The sequence below is a fragment of the Salmo trutta genome, chromosome 24 (assembly GCF_901001165.1).
Source record: "Salmo trutta chromosome 24, fSalTru1.1, whole genome shotgun sequence".
NCBI classification, from domain to species: Eukaryota; Metazoa; Chordata; class Actinopteri; order Salmoniformes; family Salmonidae; genus Salmo; species Salmo trutta.
Window position 1 is genome coordinate 32,687,224 of NC_042980.1, and position 22,058 is coordinate 32,709,281.

The 22,058-nt window shown below is 49.3% G+C and overlaps 1 protein-coding gene across 1 annotated transcript in view; it reads left to right on the forward strand.

Moving 5' to 3' along the window:
• The window catches only part of LOC115161129 (immunoglobulin superfamily member 3-like), a 131,008-nt gene extending 112,581 nt beyond the window's left edge, over window positions 1-18,427 (forward strand). The window contains exons 7-9 of the mRNA XM_029711886.1: window positions 9,724-10,134; window positions 16,922-17,371; window positions 17,912-18,427. Of these exons, the coding sequence (XP_029567746.1) occupies window positions 9,724-10,134; window positions 16,922-17,371; window positions 17,912-18,162 (1,112 nt within the window). The 3' untranslated portion in view covers window positions 18,163-18,427. The remainder of the gene's footprint in view (window positions 1-9,723; window positions 10,135-16,921; window positions 17,372-17,911) is intronic.
• The last annotated feature ends 3,631 nt before the right edge of the window (window positions 18,428-22,058 follow it).

Below are 22,058 nucleotides of genomic sequence, written 5' to 3' on the forward strand. Positions count from 1 at the left end.
GCCAGGGGATAGCCCCAACCCTCATCCCTTCCCGAAGGGAACCCGCTCAGACCTCTCCCCAGAGATAGGGCTCCGGGCCAGGGCTGAGCAGCAGGGAGAAGTGGCCCAGCTGGTGAGCCGTCCTAGGGGATGAGAGTGTGTCTGAGCTCTTGACCCTCTACATCCCTCTGGGACTCAGCCTGTGGCTAGACTAATGCTAACGGAGGAGCGGGCTGGGTTTAAAATGTTAAACCTCCCTGAGTGGAGACCCAAGAGCCCCCCGCTGGTCCCAAATCCTCCCAGGAGAACTCTCTCCCCATGTTTTTTTTCTTTCTTTTCTTTAGCTTCCCTTCATCCGCTATTTCCCCATGCTCCTTCTCACTCCTCTCTCTTCACCCTGTGCTGCTTCTCTCTCCTGTTCTCACTCCTCTCTTCACCCTGTGCTGCTTCTGTCTCCTGTTCTCACTCCTCTCTCTTCACCCTGTGCTGCTTCTCTCTCCTGTTCTCACTCCTCTCTCTTCACCCTGTGCTGCTTCTCTCTCCTGTTCTCACTCCTCTCTCTTCACCCTGTGCTGCTTCTGTCTCCTGTTCTCACTCCTCTCTCTTCACCCTGTGCTGCTTCTCTCTCCTGTTCTCACTCCTCTCTCTTCACCCTGTGCTGCTTCTCTCTCCTGTTCTCACTCCTCTCTCTTCACCCTGTGCTGCTTCTCTCTCCTGTTCTCACTCCTCTCTCTTCACCCTGTGCTGCTTCTGTCTCCTGTTCTCACTCCTCTCTTCACCCTGTGCTGCTTCTCTCTCCTGTTCTCACTCCTCTCTCTTCACCCTGTGCTGCTTCTGTCTCCTGTTCTCACTCCTCTCTTCACCCTGTGCTGCTTCTCTCTCCTGTTCTCACTCCTCTCTCTTCACCCTGTGCTGCTTCTCTCTCCTGTTCTCACTCCTCTCTTCACCCTGTGCTGCTTCTCTCTTCTGTTCTCACTCCTCTCTCTTCACCCTGTGCTGCTTCTCTCTCCTGTTCTCACTCCTCTCTCTTCACCCTGTGCTGCTTCTCTCTCCTGTTCTCACTCCTCTCTTCACCCTGTGCTGCTTCTCTCTCCTGTTCTCACTCCTCTCTCTTCACCCTGTGCTGCTTCTCTCTTCTGTTCTCACTCCTCTCTCTTCACCCTGTGCTGCTTCTCTCTCCTGTTCTCATTCCTCTCTTCACCCTGTGCTGCTTCTCTCTCCTGTTCTCACTTCTCTCTCTTCACCCTGTGCTGCTTCTCTCTCCTGTTCTCACTCCTCTCTCTTCACCCTGTGCTGCTTCTGTCTCCTGTTCTCACTCCTCTCTCTTCACCCTGTGCTGCTTCTCTCTCCTGTTCTCACTCCTCTCTTCACCCTGTGCTGCTTCTCTCTCCTGTTCTCACTCCTCTCTTCACCCTGTGCTGCTTCTCTCTCCTGTTCTCACTCCTCCCTCTTCACCCTGTGCTGCTTCTGTCTCCTGTTCTCACTCCTCTCTCTTCACCCTGTGCTGCTTCTCTCTCCTGTTCTCACTCCTCTCTTCACCCTGTGCTGCTTCTCTCTCCTGTTCTCACTCCTCTCTTCACCCTGTGCTGCTTCTCTCTCCTGTTCTCACTCCTCTCTCTTCACCCTGTGCTGCTTCTCTCTCCTGTTCTCACTCCTCTCTCTTCACCCTGTGCTGCTTCTCTCTCCTGTTCTCACTCCTCTCTCTTCACCCTGTGCTGCTTCTCTCTCCTGTTCTCACTCCTCTCTCTTCACCCTGTGCTGCTTCTCTCTCCTGTTCTCACTCCTCTCTTCACCCTGTGCTGCTTCTCTCTCCTGTTCTCACTCCTCTCTCTTCACCCTGTGCTGCTTCTCTCTCCTGTTCTCATTCCTCTCTTCACCCTGTGCTGCTTCTCTCTCCTGTTCTCACTCCTCTCTTCACCCTGTGCTGCTTCTCTCTCCTGTTCTCACTCCTCTCTCTTCACCCTGTGCTGCTTCTCTCTCCTGTTCTCATTCCTCTCTCTTCACCCTGTGCTGCTTCTCTCTCCTGTTCTCACTTCTCTCTCTTCACCCTGTGCTGCTTCTCTCTCCTGTTCTCACTCCTCTCTTCACCCTGTGCTGCTCCTCTCTTCTTTTTTCATGTCCTCTGTCTCTTTTCTGTGACTTGATTCTTCCCCACTGCCACAATGACATGAGGACTTGTAGGCCTGAAATAGTGAAGCAAAGACAGTACAGTATGAAGATAGGCAGAAACTGCTTCTCCAACAGAAATCCCAGATCATGCGTGTAGGTCCTATCATGGCGACGTTGGCTAGCTATGCTCATGTGTAGAAACACGTCATCTGGTCTAACTGTTTTTGACGAAAATGAAAACGTGTCACTTTGTCACTTTCACAAGGTTGGAGAAATAACATGTTCAACTACTGAAGACATTGTCTCGACTCTAGGTTGATTTCGAGAAAATGAACAACTAAGGAATAATTTGTCATTTCTCTTGTTGACTTCTCAAACCCCAAATCCTCTTGAGTTTAGAAACTGTGACTGAAGCATCACTCATCAAAAGGCCTGTGTAGGTGGAGAGATGCTAGCAGGGCCCTAGGCTGAGTGGGGAGTAATCATATTGTCTTTGTCCCAAATGGCACCCTATTTTCTATATAGTGGTGCAATATTGGGAAAGGGGATACCTAGTCAGTTGCACAACTGAATGCATTCAACCGAAATGTGTCTTCCGCATTTAACCCAACCCCTCTGAATTATGCATCCAATGTATCCAATGTTTCCAGCTGTCAAGTCTTTTCAGATGAATGATCATAAAGCGCAGAAAACACTATTTAAGACTGAGCAGCAAAATGTGAACCAGGGACTGACACCACCTCCTGTATGAGCTCTTCATCGGAGCCTCATGAATATGCATGACCCCGTAGGTGAGCATTCTGAATATTCATGTCCTGGCAGGTGATGAGACTGGCTGTGATTGGCAGGGGCACGGTGTCTGAGACAGACAGCAGCAGGGGTTAGAGAGAGAGAAACGGTGTGAGAGATGGAGAGATGGAGGGATGAGAAAGAGAGATGGAGACAGCAGAGGGAGGTGGAGTGAGAGGAAGGGGTTAGAGAGAGATAGAGTTGGACAGACCGACAGAGAAGGAGAGCGATAGAAGGAGATTGAGATGAGATATCAACCTAGGGAGTGCAACAGTCTACATCTGAACAGAGATGGAAACTCTCAGAATGACCTATTGCGTAATGGGCAATTCCACGATAACAGTAATCTGATTTTTCACTTTAAAATGTATGTTTAACAAACCATACAACTCTATGCACAATGACTACTTTTAACACTTTCTACAGAAGATGTGGAAATTGTTAAAAGTAGTCCTTCTGCATAGAGTTGTGTGGTTAGTTTAACTCTGCAATCATTGGTTTTTGTTTAACATCCATTTTAAAGTGAAACATCTTAGTCTGTGTCACTCTGTTAACGTGGAATTGCCCTAATCAGAACTGACACTGGTTGAGATGGCCGTCTGGATGAATGCTGGAAGGTTTCTTTCCTGCGTAGTATTTAATACTCCACATCCCTACAGTTGGGCTGTTTTGCACCGGTCTGAGAATTGTAATTGATGTTGTGTCATTCAGTTCAGGCAGACAGACAGATAGGCGGTGTTCTGATTAGACTGCTAGTGAGTAATGGTGAGAGGTTGGAGAGATACTGCAGAGCACAGCCTTAACAGTACACTTTCCTCCCCACCCCCTGGACCGTAAAATACCTCCCCAAGACGTTTTCATCTGTTCCTGCACTTGGCTCGGCAAATAAAGAACCACCTCGCCGCGTTGTGGCATATAGCTATGAGGAGCGTGAAGAGGAAATGCGTGCATGTGGCCGTCACAAAGCTTGTTTTCCTGCCTTTCTTCTTGATGTGAATGGTTCTGTGATTGTGGTCATTGTGTGCTTTATGCCACTGGTAAATAAGGGGGAATAAAAGTAAGCATTATCTGGGCTCTGCAGCAACACGCCACAATTAACGCCTTCTGACGACAAACTGGACACACTCAGGGAGGGGGTAGGCTTTTCAAACGTTTGTTTACTTGCTCGTTTAATTTTCCAACAAAGAGAGAACACTCGCTCTGTTTTTGGAGAGTCAGGGGCTGAATGTTAATTAACTGTTTGTTTAATCGTGCCTGGCGATGGCAGTGCAGTGCTCTCTGGCAGTGTTTAATTGGGTCTGCTCCCTGACTGGGAGACCCAGCAGGACTCCTTCAGGTATTCTGGCCATGCCGTTGGTCGCCCTGGGAGATGGGGTTGCCCTGGAAACTAGCGTGGAGGGAAGTGCGATGGCAGCATTAAAGTTCAAGGTTAACTTCTAATATGATCATCTCTTCCTCATCTACACCATCTAGCATCGGATTGGCTCCCAATTCCCAGAATCCGCCCCTTTCACTGACAGTAGTAAAAAGTACGGAGGTCTCGAAGGGACATAAATCATACACAGGATCCCAGCAGCACTCACTATCTCTTGCACTGGGGAGAGATCACACAGAGCTGAGAGGGAGAGTAGAACAAACCTCAGAGCCTGTTGAGCACAGAAACACAAAGGCATAGGGCCTGGGTTTGAGTGACACACCAGCTAATGCAGAAAGGAGATGACAAGTGTTTCCAATTATGGATTTGTCTTACTTTGGTTTGGTACCCACGAGACTCATTAAAGAAACACACTCGCGCAGAACACCCAAACACACTTAACATAGACATTGACAGACTCTCTGAAACACACACAGGCATACAGATAAATGTAATAATTCAGCTGTAAAGGGAATTGGCAGTACCCATACATGATGTATGGCCTTGTTACAGATGCATGATTGAACAGCATGCTCTATTCCCAAAGCATTAACACACACACACACACACACACACACACACACACACACACACACACACACACACACACACACACACAGAGAGAGAGACTCTAACCTTAACCCTAACTTTTAAGCTTAAAATAGCATTTGAATAAATTCAGAACATTCAGGACAAAAAAGTTATTGTTCCCTACTTTGTCAGGACATTCGGGTGAATTGTTCGGACATTAGGTTCCTGATGAGGTAGGAAACAGGTACACACACACACACACACACACACACACACACACACACACACAGAGAGAGAGCCTCACACGTACAGAACGCATATCATGATCCCAGTCCATGTACTCTACAGCCCTGTGCTCTGCCTCTTCCTGTTGAAGACAACCTAATTTTAAATGCCACTGAACACGTGTGTGTGTGTGTGTGTGTGTGTGTGTGTGTGTGTGTGTGTGTGTGTGTGTGTGTGTGAGAGAGACTGGTCCTGGTGCGTAGTCTCCGTCTCTCTCTCTGCAGTGTGAAAAGGCTTTCAGTAGCCCTGATCTTCTAAACAGCACATATGGATTTCTTCCTATGGAGCTGAGGTCATTGGACCCGTTTCAACACTCATGATGACTTATAATGCCTTCATAAGGGGTTATAATGTGCCATAATGGGCTTGAATGGCTGGTAATTGGTCAGGCCTTTCTGTAAAGACTGGTCCAAGGCAACAGGCTTTCAACCTCCACAGTCTCCTCTTTTCCTAATGGAGTCTAACTTCAAATGGGGATAAACAGCGCTGTGCTTTGTCCTGTGCCAATCAAAACCAGCACGGTTACACTCCAGGAGATACTGAGGTTATTCTCTCCCGGAGGACGATTGGCAGGATTCCGGGGGGTTTGACTGTAATTCTGGCTGGAGTGATTGTCGGTGTTCAGACGAGTCTCTCCAGTGTGGAGCCAGCTAATGATGACTAATTTCAGAACTCACTGGAGGGCCCAGCACTGTGGAGAGGGGAGAGGGCCCAGCACTGTGGAGAGGGGAGAGGGCCCGGCACTGTGGAGAGGGGAGAGGGCCCGGCACTGTGGAGAGGGGAGAGGGCCCGGCACTGTGGAGAGGGGAGAGGGCTCGGCACTGTGGAGAGGGGAGAGGGCCCGGCACTGTGGAGAGGGGAGAGGGCCCGGCACTGTGGAGAGGGGAGAGGGCCCGGCACTGTGGAGAGGGGAGAGGGCCCAGCACTGTGGAGAGGGGAGAGGGCCCGGCACTGTGGAGAGGGCCCAGCACTGTGGAGAGGGGAGAGGGCCCAGCACTGTGGAGAGGGGAGAGGGCCCGGCACTGTGGAGAGGGGAGAGGGCCCGGCACTGTGGAGAGGGGAGAGGGCCCGGCACTGTGGAGAGGGGAGAGGGCCCGGCACTGTGGAGAGGGGAGAGGGCCCGGCACTGTGGAGAGGGGAGAGGGCCCGGCACTGTGGAGAGGGGAGAGGGCCCGGAGATGCCTTTTAGCTGTGAAAATACTAAGAGTGCGGCCAAATGCTAGCTCACACACACACACACACGAGCGCATTCACCAATCTGTGAGTAAGGGTGAAATTCTGTAGGCAGATGGTTGTGACTCCAGGCAGTCGGTTCTGTCAAGGCTTAACACAGGCAATAGAGAAGTGTGTCTTACTAACAAGCCTCTATCTGTGTTGAAGTGGCTTCACGCCCTAGTGTTCAAGTGAGGTTGGTTTTATTTTACATTAACAACTTACCTTTTCATGTGTGACTTGTCAGTTATTAATGTGTTATGTTTCAATGGTTTCAAGTACAGTGAAATGCCTTTGCAAACTCTAAACCCAACAATGCAGTAATCAATAACAACGTAATATAAAAAAAACAAAGTAGAACAAAAACACACACGAAATATAAATAAGAAGAATATGAGAAAGTAAGTAAGCATCCTATATACAGGGTCAGTCTGTTTCAGTAGCATATTTACAATGGTCAGGGATACTGGTGATAGAGGTAGATACAGTTGAAGTTGGAAGTTTACATACAGTATCTCACAAAAGTGAGTCACCCCTCACATTTTTGTAAATATTTGAGTATATCTTTTCATGTGACAACACTGAAGAAATGACACTTTGCTACAATGTAAAGTAGTGAGTGTACAGCTTGTGTAACAGTGTACATTTGCTGTCCCCTCAAAATAACTCAACACACAGCCATTAATGTCTAAACCGCTGGCAACAAAAGTGAGTACCCCCCCAAGTGAAAATATCCAAATTGGGCCCAAAGTGTCAATATTTAGATACTTTTGTACCTGTATCTTCAAAAGGTCCTTTGCTGTTGTTCTGGGATTGATTTGCACTTTTCGCACAAAAGTACTTTCATCTCTAGGAGACAGAATGCATCTCCTTCCTGAGCGGTATGAAGGCTGTGTGGTCCCATGGTGTTTATACTTGCGTGCTATTGTTTGTACAGATGAACGTGGCACCTTCAGGCGTTTGGAAATTGCTCCCAAGGATGAACCAGACTTGTGGAGGTCTACAATTTTTTGAGGTCTTGGCTGATTTCTTTTGATATTTCCCACGATGTCAAGCAAAGAGGCACTGAGTTTGAAGATAGGCCTTGAAATACATCCACAGGTACACCTCCAATTGACTCAAATGATGTCAATTAGCCTTTCAGAAGCTTCTAAAGCCATGACATCATTTTCTGGAATTTTCCGAGCTGTTTAAAAGCACAGACAACTTAGTGTATCTTAACTTCTGACCCACTGGAATTGTGATACAGTGAATTATAAGTGAAATAATCTGTAAACAATTGTTGGAAAAATGACTTGTGTCATACACAAAGTAGATGTCCTAACCGACTTGCCAAAACTATAGTTTGTTAACAAGAAATGTGTGGAGTGGTTGAAAAAACAAGTTTTAATGACTCCAACCTAAGTGTATGTAAACTTCCGACTTCAACTGTATGTATAGGGGGAAGGTGACTAGGCATCAGGATGTATAATAAACATAGTAGCAGCAGCATATAGGATGATTGTATGTGGGTGGGTGCGCATGTGTGTAGAGTCAGTCTAAATGTATGTGCATATTTTGTGTGTGAGAGCAAATTATGAAGTGAGTGTTTGTGTGTGTGTTTGAGTGTGCACTGCCCTGTGAGTGTGAAAAGAGACAGTGCAAAAATACAAGGGTAGACAGTGTAGCTCTTTTGTTAGCTATTTATTTAGCAGTCTTAGAAGCTGTTCTGGAGCCTGTTGATGTCAGACTTGATGCACCGGTACCACTTGCCGTGCGGAAGCAGAGAGAACATTCTATGGCTTGGAAAGAAAGAGTTTTTAATGATTTTCCGGACCTTCCTTTCACACCGCCTGATATAGAGGTCCTGGATGGCAGGGAGCTCGGCCCCCGTGATGTACTGGGCTGTCTGCACCACCCTCTGTAGCGCCATGTGATTGAGGGCATTGCTATTGCCATACCAAGCGGTGATGCAGCCAGTCAAGATGCTCTCAATGGTGCAGCTGTTGAAATGTTTGAGGATTTGAGGGCACATGAAGTGATAGAATGGGGCTCAGTCAAGGTGTGTGTTTGTGTGTACAAGCTGTGTTTCCTCTCCTAAAGCCTCTCCCACTGTGAGACACACCCAGTTGGTCATACCTGATGTAGCTAATCTAATATCACACCTCCCTGACATCTTATTCTAGTACTCCCTCCATATCTCCCTCTTCCTCCCTCTAACTCCCACAAGTATCTTACCCCCACATCCCGGATTCCTTCATCTCTCCCTCCTCTCCTTCTCTTCTTCTCTTTCTCCCACAGCCCGGATTCCTTCATCTCTCCCTCCTCTCCATCTCTTCTTCTCTTTCTCCCACAGCCCGGATTCCTTCATCTCTTCTTCTCTTTCTCCCACAGCCCAGATTCCTTAATCTCTCCATCTCTTCTTCTCTTTCTCCCACAGCCCGGATTCCTTCATCTCTCCCTCTCTCCATCTCTTCTTCTCTTTCTCCCACAGCCCGGATTCCTTCATCTCTCCCTCTCTCCATCTCTTCTTCTCTTTCTCCCACAGCCCGGATTCCTTCATCTCTCCCTCTCTCCATCTCTTCTTCTCTTTCTCCCACAGCCCGGATTCCTTCATCTCTCCATCTCTTCTTCTCTTTCTCCCACAGCCCGGATTCCTTCATCTCTCCATCTCTTTCTCCCACAGCCCGGATTCCTTCATCTCTCCCTCTCTCCATCTCTTCTTCTCTTTCTCCCACAGCCCGGATTCCTTCATCTCTCCATCTCTTCTTCTCTTTCTCCCACAGCCCGGATTCCTTCATCTCTCCCTCTCTCCATCTCTTCTTCTTCTTTCTCCCACAGCGAGGATTCCTTCATCTCTCCCTCTCTCCATCTCTTATTCTTCTTTCTCCCACAGCCCGGATTCCTTCATCTCTCCCTCTCTCCCTCTCTCCTTCTCTTCTTCTCTTTCTCCCACAGCCCGGATTCCTTCATCTCTCCCTCTCTCCATCTCTTCTTCTCTTTCTCCCACAGCCCGGATTCCTTCATCTCTCCCTCTCTTCATCTCTTCTTCTCTTTCTCCCACAGCCCGGATTCCTTCATCTCTCCCTAAATCCATCTTTCCCCCTCTCACTATTAAACTGATTCTTCCCTACTCCTCCCTTCAACTTATTCAAGCAGCCATCCTCTCCCTCCCTCCCGCTGTTTCTCTCTGTCCTCTGCCCACACACTAATATCCTCTCCTGTTCAGCAGGAAATGAAGACAGCCTCGACACGTCTGTCAAACAGAAATTGCATTGTATACCTGTCACCAGCATTCACTTGTTTCTATAAATAGGGAAATTATTGTTGAAATAACTTCTCTCTCTCCTCTATCTCCCCCTCCCCCTCCATTCCTCTCTACCTGTCCCTCCCTCTCCCTCCCTCCCTCCCCCTCTTCTCCACAGTGTCTAAGCTGCGTGTGCAGAAGACCAACCAGTCCCTGGTCTACCTGGAGGACAGCCGTGTGCGCGTGAACTGCTCTGTGGCCTCCCAGACCAGCACCGACTCACAGCATGCCGTGCTTTGGTACGTGCGCCGCGCGACGGGTGCCGAGGCCGACGAGCTCCTGCTGAGGATTGAGCGCTCAGGCGCATTTGAGTATGGCGCGTACGCAGACGAGGAGAGGTTGAGGCGGCGGGTGCAGGCAGAGAGGATGTTGCCACAGCTGTATGCGCTGACACTGAACAGGGCAGAGAGCAGCGACTCTGGGACATACTACTGCCTGGTGGAGGAGTGGCTCACAGATCCAGACGGAGCCTGGTACAGACTGGCACGGGACTCCTCAGGCTTCACACAGGTCCTCGTCAGACAGCCAGGTGAGGACAAAGAGGGAAGGAGGGATCAGGGGAGGGAGGCTGGTACAAACTGGCACAGGACTCCTCAGCCTTCACACACATCTTCCCAAAAGATATAGCAAGAGCCCAGTGTCTCTGTGTCTCTCTCTGTGTCTCTCTCTCTCTGTGTGTCTCTTTCTCTCTCTCTGTATCTCTCTCTGTCTCTCTCTCTCGGTCACTGTCTCTCTCTCTCGGTCACTGTCTCTCTCTCTCGGTCACTCTCTCTCTCTCTCGGTCACTCTCTCTCTCTCTCGGTCACTGTCTCTCTGTGTCTCTCTCTCTCTGTCTTTCTCTGTGGTTAACAGTAGCTGTTCTTCACCCATGTGGTTCAGTCACCTCCAAGCAGTGACCAGTTGTGCCTAACAACCCTCCCATCTCTACTCTCCCCCTGTCCTCAAGGCCGTCTCGCTCTGATGACCACATCAACTGCCCTGGGCAGAGCTCAGGTGGCAGAGCGGACGTTGTGGCTCTGGTGCCAGCTGGCACAGATGGGCATAGCCTGGCACTAGAGCTGAGGGGCATAACCCACCCCTCCAACCCCTAATGCCCATCAATGTTATGCCTCTTTCTCCCCAACAGAACTGCGACCCCACACACCCTCACTCACCTCCAACCCACTAACCCTGACCCCAGCATGTCCTCTACTCACCTCCAACCCACTAACCCTGACCCCACCATGTCCTCTACTCACCTCCAACCCACTAACCCTGACCCCAGCATGTCCTCTACTCACCTCCAACCCACTAACCCTGACCCCACCATGTCCTCTACTCACCTCCAACCCACTAACCCTGACCCCACCATGTCCTCTACTCACCTCCAACCCACTAACCCTGACCCCACCATGTCCTCTACTCACCTCCAACCCACTAACCCTGACCCCAGCATGTCCTCTACTCACCTCCAACCCACTAACCCTGACCCCAGCATGTCCTCTACTCACCTCCAACCCACTAACCCTGACCCCACCATGTCCTCTACTCACCTCCAACCCACTAACCCTGACCCCACCATGTCCTCTACTCACCTCCAACCCACTAACCCTGACCCCAGCATGTCCTCTACTCACCTCCAACCCACTAACCCTGACCCCACCATGTCCTCTACTCACCTCCAACCCACTAACCCTGACCCCACCATGTCCTCTACTCACCTCCAACCCACTAACCCTGACCCCACCATGTCCTCTACTCACCTCCAACCCACTAACCCTGACCCCAGCATGTCCTCTACTCACCTCCAACCCACTAACCCTGACCCCAGCATGTCCTCTACTCACCTCCAACCCACTAACCCTGACCCCAGCATGTCCTCTACACACCTCCAACCCACTAACCCTGACCCCACCATGTCCTCTACTCACCTCCAACCCATTAACCCTGACCCCACCATGTCCTCTACTCACCTCCAACCCACTAACCCTGACCCCACCATGTCCTCTACTCACCTCCAACCCACTAACCCTGACCCCAGCATGTCCTCTACTCACCTCCAACCCACTAACCCTGACCCCAGCATGTCCTCTACTCACCTCCAACCCACTAACCCTGACCCCACCATGTCCTCTACTCACCTCCAACCCACTAACCCTGACCCCAGTATGTCCTCTACTCACCTCCAACCCACTAACCCTGACCCCACCATGTCCTCTACACACCTCCAACCCACTAACCCTGACCCCACCATGTCCTCTACTCACCTCCAACCCACTAACCCTGACCCCAGCATGTCCTCTACTCACCTCCAACCCACTAACCCTGACCCCACCATGTCCTCTACTCACCTCCAACCCACTAACCCTGACCCCACCATGCCCTCTACTCACCTCCAACCCACTAACCCTGACCCCACCATGTCCTCTACTCACCTCCAACCCACTAACCCTGACCCCAGTATGTCCTCTACTCACCTCCAACCCACTAACCCTGACCCCACCATGTCCTCTACTCACCTCCAACCCACTAACCCTGACCCCACCATGTCCTCTACTCACCTCCAACCCACTAACCCTGACCCCAGTATGTCCTCTACTCACCTCCAACCCACTAACCCTGACCCCAGCATGTCCTCTACTCACCTCCAACCCACTAACCCTGACCCCACCATGTCCTCTACTCACCTCCAACCCACTAACCCTGACCCCACCATGTCCTCTACTCACCTCCAACCCACTAACCCTGACCCCACGATGTCCTCTACTCACCTCCAACCCACTAACCCTGACCCCACCATGTCCTCTACTCACATCCAACCCACTAACCCTGACCCCACCATGTCCTCTACTCACCTCCAACCCACTAACCCTGACCCCACCATGTCCTCTACTCACCTCCAACCCACTAACCCTGACCCCACCATGTCCTCTACTCACCTCCAACCCACTAACCCTGACCCCACCATGTCCTCTACACACCTCCAACCCACTAACCCTGACCCCACCATGTCCTCTACACACCTCTAACCCTGACCCCACCATGTCCTCTACTCACCTCTAACCCACTAACCCTGACCCCAGTATGTCCTCTACTCACCTCCCAACCCACTAACCCTGACCCCAGCATGTCCTCTACACACCTCCAACCCACTAACCCTGACCCCACCATGTCCTCTACTCACCTCCAACCCACTAACCCTGACCCCACCATGTCCTCTACTCACCTCCAACCCACTAACCCTGACCCCACCATGTCCTCTACTCACCTCCAACCCACTAACCCTGACCCCACCATGTCCTCTACTCACCTCCAACCCACTAACCCTGACCCCACCATGTCCTCTACTCACCTCCAACCCACTAACCCTGACCCCACCATGTCCTCTACTCACCTCCAACCCACTAACCCTGACCCCACCATGTCCTCTACTCACCTCCAACCCACTAACCCTGACCCCACCATGTCCTCTACTCACCTCCAACCACTAACCCTGACCCCACCATGTCCTCTACTCACCTCCAACCCACTAACCCTGACCCCACCATGTCCTCTACTCACCTCCAACCCACTAACCCTGACCCCAGCATGTCCTCTACTCACCTCCAACCCACTAACCCTGACCCCACCATGTCCTCTACTCACCTCCAACCCACTAACCCTGACCCCACCATGTCCTCTACTCACCTCCACCCACTAACCCTGACCCCACCATGTCCTCTACTCACCTCCAACCCACTAACCTGACCCCACCAGGTCCTCTACTCACCTCCAACCACCTGACCCCACCATGTCCTCTACTCACCTCCAACCCTGACCCCACCATGTCCTCTACTCACCTCCAACCCTGACCCCACCATGTCCTCTACTCACCTCCAACCCACTACCCTGACCCCACCATGTCCTCTACTCACCTCCAACCCACTAACCCTGACCCCAGTATGTCCTCTACTCACCTCCAACCCACTAACCCTGACCCCACCATGTCCTCTACTCACCTCCAACCCACTAACCCTGACCCCACCATGTCCTCTACTCACCTCCAACCCTGACCCCACCATGTCCTCTACTCACCTCCAACCCACTAACCCTGACCCCACCATGTCCTCTACTCACCTCCAACCCACTAACCCTGACCCCAGTATGTCCTCTACTCACCTCCAACCCACTAACCCTGACCCCAGCATGTCCTCTACTCACCTCCAACCCACTAACCCTGACCCCAGTATGTCCTCTACTCACCTCCAACCCACTAACCCTGACCTCACCATGTCCTCTACTCACCTCCAACCCACTAACCCTGACCCCAGCATGTCCTCTACTCACCTCCAACCCACTAACCCTGACCCCACCATGTCCTCTACTCACCTCCAACCCACTAACCCTGACCCCACCATGTCCTCTACTCACCTCCAACCCACTAGCCCTGACCTCACCATGTCCTCTACTCACCTCCAACCCACTAACCCTGACCCCACCATGTCCTCTACTCACCTCCAACCCACTAACCCTGACCCCAGTATGTCCTCTACTCACCTCCAACCCACTAACCCTGACCCCACCATGTCCTCTACTCACCTCCAACCCACTAACCCTGACCCCACCATGTCCTCTACTCACCTCCAACCCACTAACCCTGACCCCAGCATGTCCTCTACTCACCTCCAACCCACTAACCCTGACCCCACCATGTCCTCTACTCACCTCCAACCCACTAACCCTGACCCCACCATGTCCTCTACTCACCTCCAACCCACTAACCCTGACCCCACCATGTCCTCTACTCACCTCCAACCCACTAACCCTGACCCCACCATGTCCTCTACTCACCTCCAACCCTGACCCCACCATGTCCTCTACTCACCTCCAACCCACTAACCCTGACCCCACCATGTCCTCTACTCACCTCCAACCACTAACCCTGACCCCACCATGTCCTCTACTCACCTCCAACCCACTAACCCTGACCCCAGTATGTCCTCTACTCACCTCCAACCCACTAACCCTGACCCCACCATGTCCTCTACTCACCTCCAACCCACTAACCCTGACCCCACCATGTCCTCTACTCACCTCCAACCCTGACCCCACCATGTCCTCTACTCACCTCCAACCCACTAACCCTGACCCCACCATGTCCTCTACTCACCTCCAACCCACTAACCCTGACCCCAGCATGTCCTCTACTCACCTCCAACCCACTAACCCTGACCCCAGCATGTCCTCTACTCACCTCCAACCCACTAACCCTGACCCCAGTATGTCCTCTACTCACCTCCAACCCACTAACCCTGACCTCACCATGTCCTCTACTCACCTCCAACCCACTAACCCTGACCCCAGCATGTCCTCTACTCACCTCCAACCCACTAACCCTGACCCCACCATGTCCTCTACTCACCTCCAACCCACTAACCCTGACCCCACCATGTCCTCTACTCACCTCCAACCCACTAGCCCTGACCTCACCATGTCCTCTACTCACCTCCAACCCACTAACCCTGACCCCACCATGTCCTCTACTCACCTCCAACCCACTAACCCTGACCCCAGTATGTCCTCTACTCACCTCCAACCCACTAACCCTGACCCCACCATGTCCTCTACTCACCTCCAACCCACTAACCCTGACCCCACCATGTCCTCTACTCACCTCCAACCCACTAACCCTGACCCCAGCATGTCCTCTACACACATCCAAGTCCCCCTCCCACTGTCTACACCCCATGCCCCCCCCCAATCTCCTTCCCTCACACTCTGGACTATCTGCCCTACATACTGACACAAAACAAACACACATAATTTTTACACTCATCATTTGCTGCTGCGACACCATTCTTTATTTTCCTCATACTATTATCTATCCTGATACCTAGTAACATTACCCTGCCCGCATGTACATATCTAGCTCAAATACCTCGTACCCCTGCACATTGATATGGTACTGGTACTCCCTGTATATAGCTCTGCATCGTTGGGAAGGGCTCATAAACAAGCATTTCATGGCAAAGTCTACACCCGTTGTATTCGGCGCATGTGACAAATACTATTTTATTTTATTTGACATTTTACAGACAAACATGGGTAACCCCCTTTCCCCACCCCTCCCCTCCCCGTAACATCTCTGAAGGCATCTGTTGTGCCAGGGGTCCTGTGAGCAGGGCATTATAAATGCAGGGTGAAATGTGCGGGTGTCCGTGGCATCTGCCCGACTGCAACATGAAGGTCAGACAGAAGGGCTGAAGCTGGGCAGGGAGCAACAGCGCTCATCTTTTATTTAAGCAGCAAAGTGGACACTACTCCCCCAATTGCATTAATGCTGGAACACACACACACATACACACACTTTGACACACATATACACTGTGACACACATACATATATCTGTTTGTTGCTTTCAACTCACAGCGACCCAAGTGTGTGTTTGTGCATGTGTGTGACTGTGTGTATGCATGATTGCGTGTGTGTGCATATCAGTGAATCACTTTCATGGTTTTTTTTTGTTGTTGTATCTTACCTCTGTGTTTCTCAGAGGTAAGATGTGCCTTCGGGATCCCAAGGCTCACCAGGGGATTGGGTTATTATTATCAAACACCATATCAGGGAGCTCTTATTCCATATATAGTTATACATGTACTATATAAATATATAAAGGTGGGTGGCAAACTTCCAGGCTTGATTTCCCAGGGGGCCGTTAGGAAAGTCTCATTAAGGTGCTAAAGAATGCAGTCACCCAGGAAGTCAGACGGAAATGGTTCTCTGTCAGAAGAACAGGGAGATAAGACGAGATCGAGATGCCAGCTCTCCCCTTGTCTGTCTGTCTGCCAGCTTCCTCTCCTTTTTTAACCAGAGGAAACATTACAGTCTGTGAACAGCCTGATCTATCAGTCTTTTTAAGTTCAGTTCTTTTTTTACTTGTTGTAACTGGGTCAGTGTGCAGGCCCTGTAGGAGTGTAGCCATCCCATACAGACACTCTCCCCCTGGGCTAGAAGCCTCTAAGAGGCAGGCCCGGCCCTGGAGGGGAACCAAGGACTGGAAAGGCCATGGACAGCTGATGGGGTCACTAATCCTGTTAGTCTAATTTTCGAGGATTTTGGATTGGGCATCTGGGGATAGTTGGGAACGTAAAATTGACAGCGAAAGAGATTTTGCTATCTACTGAGTTTATGACTGTGTTTTCAATTATGCGTATTGAAGTTTTAAAGTGCATAATGTTTTGAAGCACATCGACATCTATCGTTCAGTGTGAAGTTTTCTGATTCAAGGCAGGACAATTATTTTGCTGTTCTGCCCCAAGAAGTGACTTTACATTTTCTTCCCCCCTCTCTCTGTGCAGAGGTGCGGTTACAGGTGGAGGAGTCCGAGTCTAATATCACCGTGTCCCAGTCCAGTTCCATCCGGTTGGGCTGTAGCATTCCCTCCCAGTCCTCCAGAGACTCCCGTTTCTCTGTGTCCTGGTATGTGGAGCACTCCTCCATGCGCTCTGAGGAGGAAGAACAGGGGGATGTTGATGAGGGAAACCGGGCCTGTGTGTTCTCCATCGGACACGACGCCGTGTTCGGGAACGGGAACTGTAGCCCAATCGAGGAGGCGGGGCCTAACTCACGCCTGCAGTTTGAGAGGACGACCTCTGACCTCTACAGTCTGACCATCCAGGGGGCGCGACCCGCTGACGCCGGGCGCTACTACTGTCATGTGGAGGAGTGGCTACTCAACCCCCGCAACGCCTGGTATCGCCTGGCAACCAACAACTCTGATGTCACCATCGTCAACGTGATCCAGCAGGGTAAATCAATGAATACATTTCTGTAGTGCTTTTAGAAATAAAACAGATAGTACCACATGACGAATGACAATGTCCTGGGGCTAGAAAAGTAAAGACAATGCGATAGAATGGAGACGTATTATTGTTGTTGACATTTCAGCTGCAAAGTGTTTTTCCAAGACAAGTGTTTTTTTCACAAATACATTTGTTACAAAGTGTTTAACAGCAACCCTGGCCAACCAACTCTTTCCATTTGTATCATTATTATTCTAGAGACTAAATATGAGATCATTGGCTTGTGCTGATCTTACTGATGATTCTGGTGTTTGAGGTAGTACTTACAGTCACAGCTACGGTGTAGGCTGCTAAAAGTAGCATGCCAAACAAATATCAAACTACACCATAATGGAAAGCTCTCCATTGATGTCATCTTTTCATCCGTATCACACTCCCATCCAATTCTCTGTTCTCTCTACCTTGCCCTTCTCCCTATTTTCTTTCTCTCTTCTCTCCGCCCTCCCTCCCTCTCTCCCTCCCCCCATTCTCTCTCTCTCCACACAGTCTCCACCCTGCAGTCGGTGGTATGCTCCAACGACTCTCTCTTCTACTTTGTCTTCTTCTACCCGTTCCCCATATTCGGCATCCTCATCATTGCCGTGCTCCTGGTGCGCTACAAGAGCCGCAGACACAGCAAATCCCAGGAGAGCAAGAACGGCGCCCCCTTACTGTGGATCAAAGAACCCCACCTCAGCTACTCCCCCACCTGCTTGGACCCCCCCGTCCTCAGCCTGCACCCCGGCTCAGTGGACTAAGGGACAGATCCATAGCCCTCATCCCATAGTCCTCATCGCGGACCCAACCAATACCACGCCAGGGAGGGGCTACTCCGGACCTCCACCTGTCTAATCACTTCTGTGTCCAAGCTGTCAATCAATCTGTCCATCCATGTATAATCCCCCCCCCCCCGTCTCCCTGTCTTGTGAGTTACCCTGTAGCAGCTCTGTCGTGTGGGTGCGTGTGTGAGCATGTGGAAAAGTGTGTGTGCTTGGAATGTGCAGATGTGTGTGTGTGTGTGTGTGTGTGTGTGTGTGTGTGTGTGTGTGTGTGTATGCAGGACATGTGTGTATGCAGGACGTGTGTGTGGTGTGGAAGTATGTGTTTATCTCTTGCTCTCTTTTTTTCCTTTCTCTCTCCTTCTCTTTTCTCCCTGTCCAGTGGAAAACTGGATTTCATAGCTATACGTTATTTTTCAAAAGATGTGAAGATCACTCTGCTAGAATGGAACAATCTGGGAACAGGAAAATGACAAGTCAAGGATCCTATAGTATAGGTGCATAGTGTACTGTTCTGTACGTTGGACCTGGTGAGGATGATAAGAAATGTCTCTCTCTGTGCTCAGTGGACTTAGCACTGATCTTAGAGCAGTTACTGCTTGGCCTTATACGTTAGTTACCATAGCGAAGGCCCTCCTCCCACCGACTCCAGAGCTGTGGACTGGACTGCCACAGAAACACTAAAACACAAAGACAATCCCTGTGGCTTGGAAGTGGTCTGTGTGGGTGAGACAATGTGTGAGAGTGTGTGTGTTCACCCATCTGTTTCCTCAGTGTGTTTGCGTTGGCAGACAGAGACAGACCTGGCCAACCCATTGAACACTGCCAGACACCAGGCATCAGTGTGAATGCACTGCTCCTCCTCTCCAAACAGAGCGAGAACAAGGGAATGAGGGAGAGAGAGAGAAGGGAGGAGGATAAATGAACTTCTCTGTCCTGCTGAGGACATACTTTTGACATGAAGGATATTTTAGTGCCAATACCTTCTTATTACACGCTTCCCTCTGCAACAAATGTTTGAAGTTTAAAGCAGGCGAGCAAAGCCGATTGGCTCTGAGGCACTCTGTAAATATGGCTACCGACCCCCTGCTGGAGGATTATGGGCCTTGTAGGCATAAAGTGCGATTTTTACGCTTATGTTAAACCAGTTGAGCCGTTTTTGGCATAAATGTGTTGACACAGTGGAAATTATTGACTGAAATGAAATTCTCTGCCATTTTAAACGTTGTCTGCTATTACTACCCCATGCTATCTTTAATAGACTTTAATTAATGGAAACAAGCTGTTCAGCTCTCAGAAAATCCTGTAGAGGAGCCGTGAGACACAACACATATCATCACTAGAGGGGTGTGTAGAAGTCAAGTACATGCAGCTTACCACACACACACACACACACACACACACACACACACACACACACACACACACACACACACAGACACAGACACAGACACAGACACAGACACAGACACAGACACAGACACACAGACACAGACAGACACACAGAGAGAGAAACATACTGCCAGCTATTTGGACAACGCGTAGAGAATACAAAAGCATCTCCAAAAACAGCAGATTAACAATACCAACACACCATTCGGATGAATTTGAAGTGGGCAATTTTATTTTGATTTTTGAACCTTTCATTTAGATTTTTTATTTTATATTGTTTTGCATAGTTTATGTACATTTTCTTTTTGTTTTGAAATTCTCCAAGAACTGTTCTTCTACTTGCGTTGCCAGGCAACCGCACCACACAGATACAAAATCATGATAACCCTTTTGCTGTGTGTCCATAGTAACAGGCACCGAAATGTCGTAGATATAGAAATGCTAGATTTGTTCTGCACGCTCAGTGGCATCACATTGAAGATTGTCATGTTTGGGCCAGTGTCAACACTGTATTAATGAACTAACTAACTGCTCTATACCTGTATTGGAAACCTAGCAGCTTCACTATAGTAGTATATACAGTAGATTAACAGCAAGAGTCACACAATGGATCCACTTGAAGCTTTTTCTCATCTTGTTTATTTATTGAAGTGTACCGTGGCACCTAGTTAGGATGTGTGAGCTCCATAGAAATGCATTAGACAAACGGCCATAGACTCTGGAGTGGACTGGACGGAAACCATCCTCTCTTGGACTGTGGACTGGGTGGGGAGCATGCTCTCTGGTTCCCCCTGACCTGCAGTGCACATGGCAGAAGGGTTGAGAATCTGTGTCACATTCCCAAAGTATGGAAGTGTGACTTTCCTGTTCCGTAAAATAACCCTTTCACTGCCAGACCGACTGAAAGCTCTCGTCATTCTCTTCTCAATCGTGTCAAAATGTATATTGCATGACAATATTGCAGGAGGCATTTTGATGTTTTGTAACCTTTGAACTCTTGAGCGTTGTGTTTGTGTGACAGAACAATGCCAAGCCCTTCACTTCCTGTGCCAAGTGTCAGACGGATCTGTAGAAGAGGAAGTTACTTTCAACTGTAGGTTTATGGGGGAGTTTTGGATTTTTTAATTTGCCATTCAGATCCTGAGATGGCTGAAGCACTCATCACGTGTGTTGGTTGACAGCTATAGAACAGTGCATTCAAAGTGGATGTGGGTTTTCTATAAATAATGGGGCCAATGTGTGACATTGTGATCAAAATGATGTCCATGCAGTTCCACATGTGTACTTAGAGGAATAAACATGAATATAAGCAAATTGGCCCGATACAACAACATGTCTATATAAGCATGGCAATTCAAATTCAAGGACTTTCAGATACTTTTTTAAGCACTTAATTGTAATTTTTAAGGATCTCAACGTTATACAACTGTATAATTTATATAATGTACATATAAAGCCCTAATATAGAACCCCCAAAAAGCCTGCAACAGGTGTCAAAAAGGTAGATCAAACATATTCAAGTTATTATTACATTCTAAAATATGAGAGAATGTGTACATTTCCTGACTAAATAGATGGGATGCATGGCCATGTTTCTGTAGTCTGTGGCCGACGCAGGCTCACATAATAAAGCCATGAATAGCAGTAGCATTAATCTCTCCATTTGAATCTCCCCATCGCTGTTTTTATCATGAGAAAGTGACCAAAAAAAAGGTTCCTTTTTTAATGGAAGGAATTGTATGGAAAGCCAAGTTGTAGCCAACATTAGATGTTGTCCTCCGCATAATTACCACAAGTGGTTTTGCCAAAACAGAGTAGTACAACACCCTTCAAATGAAGCTGCAGGAAACTAACAAAAGTGGCCTCTCTCTCACAAAAACTGATATCTCACAAAAACTTAAAAATAAAATCACAGATCATTATAAGGGAGCAGGAGAACTTATAAATTGGCTATAATAATTACAATAACTTTTCAAGCGCCAAACTGATTTTCAAGGTAGGCCTGTTCCAGTACTTGAATTTCTGAGCTCCAAATTCAAGTTCAAGTAGGCTACTACTTAAAATTGCAGGTGTAACATAGAAACCAAAATGTATTAGTCCTGTTATTTCATTACCAGATCATATTGTCAATAAGCTCACTAGGCTATGTCATTTGTTGTCATTATATCCAGAGTTATGAATATGAATAGAGTTGGGTGTTGCACAGTACTCTATCCTACACAATTGCGCACTGTAGACTCGCGCACTGTATGCACAAAAACATCTGAAAACATGAACACATTACCTTGATGCTTTCTCTGTTAAATCTGAAGAGACCCTGCTGTAAATCAAGCAGACAATCCAGACACAACTGTCTTCACCAGCATAATGAATGAGAGCTCCCGAGCGGCGCAGCGGTCTAAGGCACTGCATCTCAGTGCTAGAGGCGCCACTACAGACCCTGGTTTGATCCCGGGCTGTATCACAACCGGCTGTGATTGGGA